General features: G+C 45.2%; 1 protein-coding gene across 9 annotated transcripts in view; it reads left to right on the top strand.

The window, feature by feature from the left end:
• AGAP1 (ArfGAP with GTPase domain, ankyrin repeat and PH domain 1) overlaps window positions 1-14,690 on the top strand; it is a 305,386-nt gene that overhangs the window by 216,951 nt on the left and 73,745 nt on the right. For all 9 annotated transcript variants that reach the window (XM_085065825.1, XM_085065826.1, XM_085065822.1 and 6 more), the window contains one exon: window positions 8,611-8,772. In XM_085065825.1, coding sequence (XP_084921951.1) covers window positions 8,611-8,772 — 162 coding nt within the window. The remainder of the gene's footprint in view (window positions 1-8,610; window positions 8,773-14,690) is intronic.

Genomic DNA, 14,690 nt, shown 5'->3' with positions numbered 1-14,690 from the left:
ATGTTAATAGTGAAAGTCTCTTGATTTTTTTTTCTTCCTCCAAAACACTGATATTAGGGCTTGTCACTGAAGTCTCGTGGACTGACAGTGGAGAGTTTCCTAACCTCTTCTCAATTACCACGGAGTGGGTTTGAAGCTTGAAGTTATCCACAGGTTATACAGACGGAAGGTTAAAGTACAGGAGTAGAGACGAGACATCTTTCTGGCTCTGAGCATCTCTTTGAAGAGAGTCAGTTCTTCCTCTCTGTCTTACTTTGCCTATCTTGAAACACAAGGTAAATATTTTAGTAGGAAGTGATTCTGTAAGCCATGGATTCATTATTTTCCAAGTACATGGTGACCTCCAGGCTCTATTTCAAAGCAAAATGTTGTTAAATGAGGATTTTTTTGTGCAATGGGAGTCAGTGCTGATGGTTAAATCAGGGTGGAGCTCTGCCTCTCTCTGTGTAATTAAGGTGAATATATTAGGCATCTCATTTTGATCTAAAATAGAATTTGTTATGCATTTGTATGTATCTGACCATGATGGAGCTTGTTCATCTGAAATGTGTTTTTTTAGTGTGCTCCAAGCGTCTGTTTGTTCCCACATCACCGTTTCTTGGGATGGTCCTGGTGGATTTGCCACATCCAGCATGCTGCAGCTGGCAGCTGTTCTTGAGGTGTCTGATGATCTACCTGGCTTCAAAAGGGGGAGACAGAAACCACTCACAAAGTGAATCATAGAACCACAGAGTGGTTTGGGTTGGAAGGGCCTTAAAGATCATCTTGTTCCTCCCTCCCACTTGGACCAGGCTGCTCCAAGCCCCATCCAAAGTGGCCCAGACAGGCCAACACATGACCTGGAATTGAACCAGGAGGTTCTGCCCTGAGGTTTGTCTTCAAAAGGACCATCCATCTCCTTTTTCCCTCATGGGGAGGGAACAAATTCCCTGAAATGAGCAAGTTACCTGCAATAAACCTCATAATTTCTGCCTTTTGTACTGTTTTTCACCTCTCTGTTCCACATCACAGTTGATGGCCAGGGGAAACAACAATGCTCACAGCATCACACACCCAGTTGGCAGCAATTCAGGGTGACACCACGTAAGACTCAAAGGGCTGATGCTGCCCAGTGAAAACATTCTGCCAGAAGAATTAGAGGCATCCCCTGTACATCTCAACTGTAGGTCTGTTCAGCAGGAGCCACGAAGTGAGTTTGCCTTGGGATGTGGTGGCATCCTGCAGCATCCCAGACTTGCATCTCTTTCCTGGTTTGTTGTCCTTATGTGTTCAAACAACTTGTCAGGCTTGATCTTTCCACAGGGCATGTTCACATCCAGTGCAGAGCAGGGGAGCACGGAGATGTAACGGGATGAGATAAATTAACAAACCCTGCTCACTCAGGGAGTAGTTTATATCATCCCTGCCCCTGACCTAAACCTGCTGCAGGCAAGATGTGTGGAGGAAGATTAGGATCTCATTCCCGGTTCATCTTCTGAGGTTGCAGGTCCTCTAAAATACAGTCTTTGCTTTGCTTGTCACCATCTTGGCAACACAGGAGAGAATCATGTAGGAATAGATGTGTCCTCTCCTTGTGTCAGCTGGTGAATTCCTCCTGGATACAAGAAGCTTCCTTTGAAAGGGAGCTTCTTTTCTTCCTCGCAATCCTTCAAGTTCCAGGGAGCAGGATGCTGTTTTGCCAGCACTGTAATGTGTTGCTCCTTAGGAGGGAAAAATGTACTTCTGCGGGGTTTTTTTGAGCGCTATTGTTGCATTTTTGCTCTCATGCTTCCTTTATGATGGCCCAGCATTGTCTGTTGGTAGGGAATGAACTAGAGGTGACTTGTCTTCCCTTTAGGTAAGAGAGATGGTAATGAGGATCTTATTGGAGCGTTCCAATATCTGTGCCTGACCATCTTGGGACTGATTTTCTCTGCCCAAGCTGTGGATGATGCCCCTCCCTTGTCACAAAGTGGAAGCGATGCTCTCAGGCCAAACATGCCTTGGGGCCTGTGTCACTTGAGGTGCTGCCACACAGCAAGAGCCAGACCCTCCAAAAGCAGGGAGTTCCTTCTTTTTTTTTTGTCAAGAAGGACGCTTTGTTTTTCTTATTTAATTTAAATTGCTCTTAGAGGAAAGGAGTCATTCAGTGGGGCTTTCTGAGGATGACAGGACAGCTTTGAGCTTTGCAGGCTCTGGGTACAGGGCTGCAAAAATGGGAGATGCCATGGAAAGAGAAGATTCCTGAGGCTCTTTGGTCTCGATTGCCCAGTTTTGCTCAGAGCTTCCTTTAATTCCTTTCAGTACAGCAGGTTAATTTAAGCCCTCGATAGCTTGAGTGTCCGAGCTGAGCTCAGCTCAGTGATGACCAGATGCACCTAATTCCTCCTGAAGGTATGAGCTCTGTGTGCTTGACAAATATTTGCCTTTTTTTTTATCCTGGAGACTGCAGTCTCATGCCACCCCTTCTGCCCCACTCCCAAGTGTTTATTACATCCACAGACTTGTGCCCAGCTGCAGTTTTGGCAGGATTTTAATGTCAGTCCTGTACATCTGCGTCTGACTTCAGCCTTCCGCAGTCACTGTGCGATTGTGGCATCCCTTTAACTTCGGTCTGAGGCAGAGGAGGAAGATAAAGAACTTGAGAGAACATTTATGGTAATAGCTGTAAAGGGAAGCTGGAGAGCAGTGGATTTCACAGCCAGAAAAATCTCAGCTTGGGGAAATGGGTCTGAAATACAAACTACAGATAGTTATAGTCTCTTGCTTCCCCTGTTTAAATAAAAGGATTGCTTTTCTCACCTTTATTTAAAACACATGTGTGGAAGATGAAAGTGTCCAGCTATTTTTTTTATTATTCAGTCCACCAGCTACCGACATCTTTGCCTTATTTCATTTCAGCACTAATGGCATAGTGAAAGTTCTGAAACACCCTCTTTGGATTCAGCCTTCCTTGGGTCGCAGCAAAGATTCCTGCTGCAGGCAGAGCTGTTGCTGTTGTTTTCGTCATCAGCTCTTTCTTTCTCCTCTTGAACCTGGTGCTATTAATTGTGTTGCTGCTTCTGCTCTTTAATTGATCCCATTCACCGCTCCCGCTTTTGTAACGTCTGACTTCTTGTCACTTCGGCAAATCAAAAACCCAAATTAATCAATCTCCAGCCACTTGAGAATAAGGCCGTGTTGGGGAGCTGGGCTTGACAAAAAAGTCTAATTTCACTTTGAAAGCCTGTTGGAAAATTTTAACAAGAAGATGCAAGAAAAATGTAAACCAGATCAAGCTCGACTTTGGTCTGTGGAGAATAGCGTCACCTGTTGAGTTTGTTTCAAGTTTTTGTAAATAGGTGATTTGACAAAAATATGAAATAAATCAAAAGACACGAGGATAGAAGGGGTCAGAATATCCTTGGTTCCGCTGCAGATGGTTACACAGGAGAGAGGGTTGTGTGTGTGAGAGAGAGAATAGGAACCATGGGCCAACGACGAAGCTCCGCTCTTGGACTTTTGTATCTCAGCCTTTGTGCTGTGCTATTCCCGTACCTCACATGTTGCCTCTTTTCCTGCTTTTCCCACCCCCAGCTCCTTTGCCCTGGCCTGGGGTGCTCATACTGGCTTATTTTCCCTCATTTCCTTGGCCTTCTTGGTTCCTCTGCTGGCATCTCCTGCACCTCTGCTGTGACAGGTGCTGCAGGTGCTGAAGGAGTCACGTACCTCAGACAGGCTTGGTGTGGGGGCTTGGGAATTTGGGACGCAAGGTAGATGTTTTTCTGTTCTAGGGGCACCAGGAGGCACAGTCTGGGTTTGGATTGAGTTTCAGGCAGTTGAAGGCTGGGGGTATTCACCTGAAGGAGAGAAGGCTCTGAGAAGACCTCAGTGCCCCTTCCAGTGCCTAAAGAGGCTCCAGGAGAGCTGGAGAGGGACTTGGGACAAGGGATGGAGGGACAGGACACAGGGAATGGCTTCCCACAGCCAGAGGGCAGGGACAGGGATATTGGAAAGGAATTGTTCCGTGTGGGGATGCTGAGACTCTGGTACAGAGTGCCCAGAGAAGCTGTGGCTGCCCCTGGATCCCTGGAAGTGTCCAAGGCCAGGTTGGACAGGGCTTGGAGCAACCTGGGATAGTGGAAGGTGTCTCTGCTCATGGCAGGGGGTGGGACTGGATGATCTATCAGGTCACTTCCAACCCAAACCATTCCATGATTCAATGATGATTTATTAATTTCCTACTCTTTTCTAATCCAGGATAACACTCACAAAGTCCTTATGGGGCACAAATGGAGTTGTCTTTGGGATCCATTTGTTGAGCACATGCAGCTTCCAAATAACAAAACAATAAAAAAGATAGGAAGTGGAAACTGGGTGGAAAGTTACCTTTTACAAAATATGTGTAACACTGCGAGAGGATATCAAATTGTATCAAACAGCAGATAAAGCCCAGTACAACAGCATAGCTCTGGAGACTCTTCTGAGGATTGGATTTCATTTAATGTTCTGTCTCTTAACTCTGGGTTGTAGTTGTAGACAAAGTGTTTCTTCTGTTCTGCCTCTCCTTTCTTCTACTGCAGTTTGTCATACTTGAAAGGAATTTCTCTCATGACCATAATTGCAAAATGGATCTTTGAGAGGCAGACATGGGACTTGCTTTGTGGAGTAAAAGCTGCATTGTTTTTTTTTTTGTTTTGTTTGGTAAATTCTGGCAAATGGACTTGAACAAGCAGAAGAGTCTCTGTCTTAATCCATGTATCCTGCTCCTGTGGAGGAAAATGGCCGTGTGAAGAGCAGAGTAGTGGAGGTTTTATGTTCCATCTCTTCATAGCTTGAGGGGTGTTTTGTCCCCAGGTGTCACTTGTTGCTTGTGGTCATGGATTGAGATACTGCACATACTTATACAGGGATGCCATGACCCTGGAAGTGTCCAAGGCCAGGTTGGATGGGGCTTGGAGCAACCTGGGATAGTGGAAGGTGTCCCATGGCAGGAGCTGGGGCTTAAGGTCCCTTTCAAGCCAAATGCTTCTGTGATGTGGCTGTTTTAGCTCCCGTTCCAGCTGAAGGAGTTAACAACTGCACTGGGGAGGGATGGAGGGCAGGGAGGAAAGCTGCTGGCTGCTGGGAGAGGACATGAGCATCTCTGGCTCACTCCTGCAGGTCACAGGCAGCAGCAGGCGTGGGCTGAAACATGAGGCTGCTCCGTTGGGGAGGAGAAGACGTTTTTCAGCAGCGTTTTGCTGCACATCACTTTGAAACGGTAGCGAAAACGAGGATGTGCTGGTCAGGACAACCCCAGCTACGTGGCAAGGGGAGAGTTTTGTCCTTAGTGTGGTCTGATGGAGCTCTGCTCCCTGCAAATGATGACCATCATCAAGGGAAGCTGTGCCCGTACAGTCCATCAAGAGCCGCAGAGCTAATGATGGGCTGGGCAGATAATCGGGGGAGAGTTAATTGTAAGGTTCGATATGGCATCTTGTCAGCAGAGATAAGTTGTCACGTTTTCCACTTGAGCTGAAACTAAATGATTGTAAAATAAGTTATGAGTGTCCTTGGGCCTGTCTGCCAGAATGATGGCTAAGAATACATTCCTGGCCCATCAGTCTCAAGCAGCCCGCTTGATATTTATGCGAACTGAATGTTATTTTATTCCCCCTCTAGTCATGCTTGTCAGCTTCCCGAGTGAAAAGTGAAACTGCTGCTTTGACTCATACTTCAAGTATTGAAGCTCGGAGAGGCTGCAGATTGTTATTATTATTACCAGTATTATATATTTTTTCGGGTGTGTGTTGAACATTGATGCCCGATTGGGAAGAACTAATGGCTGACATTGAACGTGCGGGATGGCTGGAAAACAGCCCATCCCAGCCCAGTGAAACGCGGCTTATGAGTTCCAGTGCCTCTGTCAAAGCTGCTTGAGATGGGGAGTAATGAGGCGCTTGCTTTTTTAATTTGCCGTGCCTTTTTCCTTGCCTTTTTTTTCTCCCCCCACCCTTTTTTTTTTTTTTAAATATATTTAATAGTGCCGGCAGTGGTCGTCTGTTCTCAGGCGTGGTAATTGATACCAAATAAAATGCATTATTTGTATTCAGTCAGGAGGATGAAATTGCATTCAGCGGGCTGAAGCCTGAACTCATTTACAGTTTCCCGAAGCCCGGGCTTTCAGGAGCCCTCTTTTCAATTTGAAGAATACCTTGTCAGGCAAGAGAAGGAGTGGGAAACGGGAGAGCACAGCGTGGAAGCCCAGCGCCTTTTGATTGCTCATATTTTAAACCAGGGGAATGTTAAACAACTCCCATCTTCAAAGGGTGGGCTCGGAAACCGGGAATCCGGGGCAGGAACGCGCCGACAGCATCGGCTCGGCTCCGTTTACGAGGGATCAACATTGCCTTGCTGGTTGAGGGGGAGGGAAAGCTCCAGGCTCCCACTTGAGAGCAGTTTGACCCAAGGACAGCAGGTTATTACCTGGAAAGGGCTGTGGATGACGAGGATTTACCATGGGAGGTTAATTCTTCAGCTCTCCGCCGCCAGTCATCAAACCCGTACGTCCCTCATTTTTCAGAGCTCACGAGCAGGTTTTGTTGGGGGGATTTACAGCCTCGAAATTAGACAGAGCTGTCACAAGTCTGGGGATCTATCCTGATGTTTTTTAAGGGAGTCTGTTCTGTGGTGTTGCCTCAGGGTGTGGTTTCTTCACTGTTTGATGGGTGCAGGGCATGATGGTTGATGCTGCAGGTGCATGAGGTGATGAACAGAGGGGTTTAATTGTTTCTAAAGTGAAAGCTGTGAATGACGGGGAAGAGCAAAGCATTTTGAGTCGTAGAATCTCTGAATGGTTTGGATTGGAAGGAACATTAAACACCATTGAGTTTTAACACCATGGGCAGGGACAACTTCCACTGTCCCAGGCTGCTCCAAACCCTGTCCACCCTGGTCTTGGGCACTTCCAGGGATCCAGGGGCAGCCACAGCTTCTCTGGGCATCCTGGGGGTTTTTCTTTCTTTTTAAGTGTCAGTGTAAGGAAACCTCCAGAATCAAGCTGGAGGTCAGTATTTGGGACTGGCAGTAACCCCATTGTGTCTGTGCTCATGTCTTTGTATTTCTGGCATCCTCTTCTGCATCTTATTTCCTTGTCATGGATCCAAAGGCATCTGTGTCCCCCTGGCCAAGAGTAGATGGAGCACTGTCAGGGATTCTCATCAGGTGTTGCTTTCTTCCTCTCCTGAAGAGAGATGGCAGAATCTGCCAGGAGAGGCACTTGCACCGGTTATGGGCCAAATCCTTAAAATGTCCTACATTGATACAGAGTAAATACATTCCCATGATTCCCTTTCGGGGTTGGATTCTTGAGAACTGGTTTCAAGCTAGTGGATGTAGGGAAAAGAACAAAAATCCTTAATATAAAGATTAATGTTTGGTTTGGTCTCTCTTGCCAGGCAATTAGCTACATAATTTATCCCCCACTAATAACTTAGAGCACAACTGTGCTTAGGGGGGAAATTAGTAAATAAACTTTATTAGGAAGAAAAAGAAACCAAAATAATTTGTGTTTTGTCAAATAGTCAGTTCTGTGGGAATTTACCTATGCAAAAAAAATCAGGAGCTGTTTTTTTAAAATAATCTGTGGCTTGATGTTTTTTTGACATATTAGTTAAACTTACATGCACTCCTGTTATCACACCTAATCTTTATATTAAGGATTTTTATTCTTTTCCCTATGTCTGCTATTCTGAAACCAATCATCAACTGTTTAACCCCAAAAGGCAATCATGGGGATGTATTTACTGAATATCTGTATAGGAGATTTTAAGGATATGACACATAAATGCAGTCCTGATACTGCACTGAAGTGCAATATGGTATTTAACTAATGTTCTGGAGATGGCTTCACTTTCCATAATAGCAAGTACTTTCCTTAAAGTGAAGGTTTGATGTGGAATTTTATAATTAAAATCCAAACCAAGCCAGTAATTAAACAAAAATCGTATTACCAACCTTGGGGGGAAATACTGGATTAAGGTTACTTGAGTATTTACTGTGTGAAAGGACCCAGTTCTTAAAATTCTCAGAGTTAATAAAGCAGGAAACTGAACACAGTAACATGGGATTTTTTTTTTAACGGGGAGCAGGTAGGAAGTGACCCTTTATCACACAATTATCACCTGTACCAGGTGATACACCTTATTTTCCTACCTTTATTGCCAACACCACCTTTGCAGTGTGTGTGTCTGTCAGATATTAACGACAGCAGATAACATCCAGATGATGCAGGGATAACTCTGTTCCATTATCTATTAAAATGTCCAAGTGTTACACAAGTTAATTTGAGGATAGGGAAGATCTTTGCAGGAAGGAGCAATTGGAAGCAGTTAAGTGCTTTCCCATTGTTTTTGTGTGCTCCAGCTGGCCTGCTCCTAACATAGATGCTGAGTTCTGGACTTGAATCAGCACTTCAGCCAAGTTGGGCGTTTTTTGTACCTTTTTTAAAAACAATAATGGATATTGTTTGGAGAACCTCCTGAATGAGCTCAAGAACATATCTGTAAACAGACAGCCAGGAGTTACAGCTTGGATTCTAACAATCACTCATTTAAATCTGGCAGTATTTTTTTACTTTTCTTCCCTTTTTTTTTCCCCACCCAACTGCAGACACCGGCCTGGGAGATTCTGTGTGCTCCAGCCCCAGCATATCCAGTACCACCAGCCCCAAACTGGACCCCCCTCCTTCCCCCCACGCCAACAGAAAGAAGCACCGCCGGAAGAAAAGCACAAGCAACTTCAAAGCTGATGGGATCTCGGGCACAGCTGAAGGTAGGTTGCAAAAAATTCAAGCCTGAATTTTGAAAATACCATTCCAAAGAGTGTTGTTAACTCAGCTACAGCCTTGGCTTTGAATGCACAAGGGAAAGGGAAGTGTGAGAAGTTAAAGACTGAGCTTTTAATGATGGAGCTGAATCATCTGAGGCATCGCAGTGGTGAATTCAGCTGCCTGAGATGTGTTTAGAACCCTTTTTTTCTAATAAATCAGAGTTCCCAAGTTAATATGGAGCATCATTAGATATTGAGGTAAGGAAGAGGCAAACTTGGAAGGTTAACAAGGAGGAAAAATTCAGGCTCATTCCGTAGCCCACAGATCACGTCAGAACTTGTGTATTTTTTCAGTACTATTAAATCTTGTGTTATCACATCTCCTTAGGCACATCCTGAGCTCTAGAATGGCCAACACTTCTGATGCCTCTCATTGTTTGAATATTCAGCTGCTCGTGGAAAGCTTGTGTTATTTGAGGATAAAAGGGAAAAGGGGAGAGTTTAAATGTTTGGGTTCTTTTTTTTAAGAGCCGGAAAGCAAAAGGCAAAAAGAACTTCTTTTTCTCCCTTAGTTTAGCTTACTATTTCCACACTGCTGTAGCTGTTCAATGCCCTTCTGAAGGGGTAACAATGTGTACAGGAGCCAGATATGATATAAAACATGCTTGTAGCTTTAGAAAAGAAGAAAAGAAACATGCTAGGATTCAACCAAAAGAGCTCCAGAAAAAAAAAGATGAACAAGGGTGGTTGGAAGGCTCAGAAACTGGGGAGTCAACACATAAGGAGAGATGAAAAAGGGAGACAATGGAATAACATTGTGGGAAAAGGGGAGTGTTGAGTAAGAAAAAGATGTGGTTGTAAGCATGGGAGAGTGAAAAACAGCTAATTCAGTATCAAAGAATGTTGGAACAAGTTCTGAAAAAAGGATGACAATTGCAGACAGCTGAGGAGACATTAAAAATAGATGTGATAATAGTATACAACCGAGAAGGGGCATGTTAACTACTACTTAGTCATCCTTATTTTCCATTTATTTAATTTCTCAATTGCACTTCTATCACATCCGGAATTTATTTCCCCAGCTATCTATACAAATCCTTTTTTAAAAAGCCATCAGCTTTTTTTCATAACAGCTCCTGTTGTGTTCTCTTTCCAGTCATTTAACTATCTTTGCTGTTAGTTTCCCCCTAGTTTATGGCCCGAAGCCAAATTTTAGTTCAACCTTTCATTTTTAATTTGACTTTTTTTTAAAAAAAAAAAAAAAAAGAAGCCCTTTTACACCACTTATTTTCATACCTCAATGAAAAAATTACAGAGGGGATTTTTCAGAGCATTCACCATTGGTCCAAGAATATTTTGTTGAAGTCAATATGAATCAAGACCAGCTGGATATCGAGAGCCTTTGAAAAATCTCTTTCTGAGCAGTTAATAGGTGTATGTTTTCTTTCTCCTGGGGAGATTATTTTCACAAGGCACTGGAGCTGGAGCCTGTGTGGTCCTGGGCTGCAGGCACAGCCCCAGAGGGAGCAGTGGGGGTTTGCAGTTGGGTCTGTGTCCTGTTCTGATTGCAGTCCATCCTTCATCCTCCTCTGTTTTCTCTTCCTCTTCTCCCTGTCTTCCAGCATCACACCATGTTATCTGAAATGCTTTTGCAATAACTTGGCAAAATTGTCCCCTCTTATAGAAGTGGGATAAATTTGCTTCCAGAAAGGCAAGAAGTTGTTGGCAAGAAGCAACTCAGGGAGCCTTCAAGGGAGTAGCATCATTTGGGGTGAAAAAGCCTTCTGAGATCATTGAATGCAACCATTCACTGCCAAGCTGACCACTAAGCCATGTCCCCAAATGCCACACCTACACATCTTCCAAATCCCTCCAGGGGTGGTGACTCCACCCCTGCCCTGGGCAGCTGTGCCTGGGCTGGACAACCCTTTCTGTGAAGAAATTTTCCCCAATATCCAACCTGACCCTCCTCTGGCACAGCTCAAGGCTGTTTCCTATTGTCCTGTCCCTGTTTCCTGGGAGCAGAGTCCAACACCCTCTGGCTGTCCCCTCCTGTCAGGGAGTTGTGCAGAGCCAGAAGGTCCCCCTGAGCCTCCTTTTCTCCAGGCTGAGCTGCTTTTCCACCTCCCTCAGCTGCTCCTGCTGCTCCAGACCCTTCCTCAGTTCTGTTCCTTTCTCTGGGCATACTCCAACACTTCCTTTGACAGTGTTTTTACCTTTGCATGAGCCCATCAGCTTCCTTTGACCTGCCTCTTCTCACATGTGAGCACTCTGCTCTGTTTGGGACTTAGAGTCTTGGGAGGGTCCCAGTGGCTGTTAAATTCTTTAATTTTACATCTCTCTTCAAACACAAGCCGGTGAAAAGCAGCAGTTTGGCCACAAGAGCAGAATCACAACTTTCCATACAGGGCTCTGGGCATCCCAGAGCTGTGGGCATCCTTCAGCAGACAGCTAATCTTGCTGGTCCTTGAATCCTTAGCAGGGCTGGGAGGGGATGGCTGACAGCGAGGACAGGCAGCCTCGTCTGTCAGCGGGAGCTGAAGGAGAAGGCAATGAGGCGTGCTCGAGCTCCCTGTCCTTTTAGGAGAAGGGCGTCTCACAAAGAGTAATTGTGGTTGTAGATTCCCATTAAGGACGTCCTAGCAAGACTCACAAAGGCTGGGGGGGTTGTTCTTTCCAAATCCTGGCAGCCTTTGGGTTTCCTGGTGCTTGTGGTGGTGCAAGGCAGAATCACCGAATGGTTGAGGTTGGAAAAGGTCTCGAAGATCCTCAAGTCCAGCCAGGTTCAGGCTGTTATGGGTATTTTCTCCAAGGAGTTGAATGTCAGAGGAGTTCAGAGTGGATATCAGGGAAAGGTTCTTCCCCCAGGGGGTGCTGGGCACTGCCCAGGCTCCCCACGGAATGGGCACAGCCTGAGGCTGCCAGAGCTCCAGGAGTGTTTGGCCAATGCTGTCAGGGATGCACAGGGTGGGAATGTTGGGGTGTCTGTGCAGGATCAGTGATCCTTGTGGGTCCTTTGCAGCTCAGGATATTCCCTGATTCTATGATTTTCACATCTGTCTTGCACTTCAAAGCAGTTTTCAGTTCCAGTTACTTCCTTGTTCTCCAGCACTTGGCTACAAATCTGTCCAGTGACCTAAAAGATTCCCTCTGGGATTTTTCTTCCCCCACCATAATGTAGATTAAAACCCCCAGAGGATTACTGCAGGATTTTGAAGGCCTCAAGTCCAAATTAGGCAGTCAAAGAAGATGTTCTGGGAGATGCAACTTTGATGAAGTGTTTGAGATGCAGTAGGTGACTTGCTGCAAATGGGCTGCAAAAGCCTGTGGTGATAACTGTGGGACAACCATGTCTTCCTTCCTTCTGGAAATCCTGAGCTCCACGTGCAAAGGAGGAGGAGGAGGATCCTCCTGCAGGCCCTATTCTCAGGCAGGTACAATGGATCAGAGTTAAATGGTGTGGGTAATTCTAGATTTTATGTCGCCTTCCTTTGGCTCCAGGCACGTTTCAAGTGTCAGCTTTCAAACAGGAATTCTGGGTTCCTTCATTTTTGTCTGTACCAAAGCTGAGGTGTTCAATGAGGTTTAAATCTGGTCTTCAGCAAACTCGAGCATTTTTACTACACTTTGCAGGGCTTTTTTTCCCTCCTTGAACGTGCCTGCTTTGATCATTGACCTCTGCCCAAGTATTCAGATATCACGATGATGGACACTGAGCTCAGGGTGATTCACCAATTCCAAGGACTGATGCTCATCCCTTTTATGCCCTTCCATAAAGGTCATGCTGATTCTTCTCTCTCCACACTATCTGCACATGCACAGCCCTCTCTTTCTGGGATGGGTTCTTTCATCTCACTTGGTTTATCTTTCTGCAGGTTTTCTGAGACAATGCTAACAGCAACAAAAATACTAAAGCACCTGCGCTGCACTCGGACGAAAATTAAAATTCCATTCCTGTTTTGGAAAATCAGATTCTTGTGAATTTTTTTCCACTGCAGTGAAACCCAGAGAGAAGTTTTTTAGTTCTCTGTGCAGAACTTGTCACTGAAAAAAAATCCCTCGGTGTTTTTGAGGGTAGCAGCAGGAATGCTTACATTAGGCAAGGTGCCAGCAACCAGCAGTTTTTTTCCCACCATGCTGCCTGAAGTTGCTCGGAGCAGGATTAGACAGAGCTGTGTTTCAAAGAGGAATGGCTGCTCAGAGCCTCATCTGTTTGGGTCCCCTTGTGCTGCTGCACTTACTGGAACAGCCAGGGATAATAGGAAGGCTTTTCAGCTGGAAAACAAGCAGAAAAATTAAAAAGCTTTCTTGGAATCAGTCTTCACAGAAAGATCTTTCCCAGTGTTTATTTTTCTTACTCTTGTTTGTTTTAAAGCTTCGTGGCTTATGCCAGCCTGAGCCTGCCTTCCCTCCATCCATCACTGGGATTTTAGGAAAGCTCCAGATTGCCTTTTGGCATTGGGATCATCCCTGCTCTGCAAGTTTGTCATTAACAGGAGATCTGGCCAGTGGGGCCAGCACTGCTATCTGCTGTAGGGCCAGTTCAGCCACATCCCAGTGCAGGGGTTTATCCACTCCTTCCTCAGGGTGACCACAGAATCCCAGAGTGGTTTGGGTTGGAAGGACCTTAAAGCCCATCCAGTGCCACCCCCTGCCATGGCAGGCACACCTTCCACTATCCCAGGTTGCTCCAAGCCCTGTCCAGCCTCGCCTTGGACACTTCCAGAGATCCAGGGGCAGCCACAGCTTCTCTGGGCACCCTGTGCCAGGGCCTCAGCAGCCTCACAGGGAAGAGAATTTCTCTCCTCAGCATCCTGGAGTGAAGCCCCCCCAGCTCTGCATTCCCTGTGCACAGGTGGAGCTGGGAAACAGCAGTTGAGGAGCAGGAAATGTGAGCAGCAACTTGGGAGACTTTCCAAACTCTCTGAAATCCATGTTCTTCTTCATCATTTGTTTCTAAAGAAGTTTTGAAGGACAAAGAAGGACCTTTTATGTTTCTTTTCAGAACTGTTTTCTTAACACAAAAGTATTTGTTCTCTGCTCCTGGTGCAGTAATTGCTTTTCCTGGTGCTTTGCTGCTCTGTGCAGTCTAGACCCAACCCCAGGTTTACACTTCCTGGCTTTTAGCTAAAGGATGAACCCCAGTTTACTGAGAAATCATTTTTTTTCATTTTCCTGGGCTAAACTGGTAAAGGTGTTTTTAAAAGTCTAATTTTTTAAAAGACACGTGTTTTGTGTCACTGAGCATTGAAAATGAGCTGTAGTTCAGTGGAAAATTAAAATATAATCGTTTGTTTTGTGTGGATGGAAGAACAAAGTTTAGTGAGACACTTCTCAGTTGTTCTTTTAGCAATAAGCAAAACCATCACTGCGTTCAGCTGGTTTCTCCCTGTGTCCCTTTCAGCCACCTTACAACCTGAAGGACAAGATGAATTAGGGAAATGCAGTTCTCTGTGTAACACCTGAAATTTTGCTATTTTAAATGAATAAATCAGAAGCAATGCAGAGGATCACTGAAATGCATGGGAAAAACCTGTGTGCATTTTCCCTGCAGCCTCCCACCTGAAGCTTTCCTGAGTATCCTGGTGATTTCCCTGCTGGCTTGGTACCCTGAAGTGGTTTAGACATTCTTGGCACCACACTGTGCTGTCCTCCACACAATTTTCGCATACCTTTCCTTGGGTGCAGAGTTTAGTAAGTGTGGTGGCCAGGCAGAGCTAAAAAATTCCATTTTTTTAAGGATGTACAAAAAAAAAGTAATTGGGGATTTTTGGAAATTTAGTGGAAGCAACTCAAGGAGCAAAAGCAGGGAGATTAGACTCTTCCTTTGACAGATGGACTTGACATTTTGAATGCTAATATTTATTTATAGTACAGTGAATTAAGCATCATAATGAAGGAGGGTATTTTTACTTGCTGCT

Source organism: Lichenostomus cassidix, chromosome 7, assembly GCF_008360975.1.
Source record: "Lichenostomus cassidix isolate B80296 chromosome 7, HeHo_3.0, whole genome shotgun sequence".
Taxonomy (NCBI): domain Eukaryota; kingdom Metazoa; phylum Chordata; class Aves; order Passeriformes; family Meliphagidae; genus Lichenostomus; species Lichenostomus cassidix.
The sequence above is the reverse complement of the archived record's forward strand: the minus strand, read 5'-3'. Positions and strand labels throughout refer to the sequence as shown.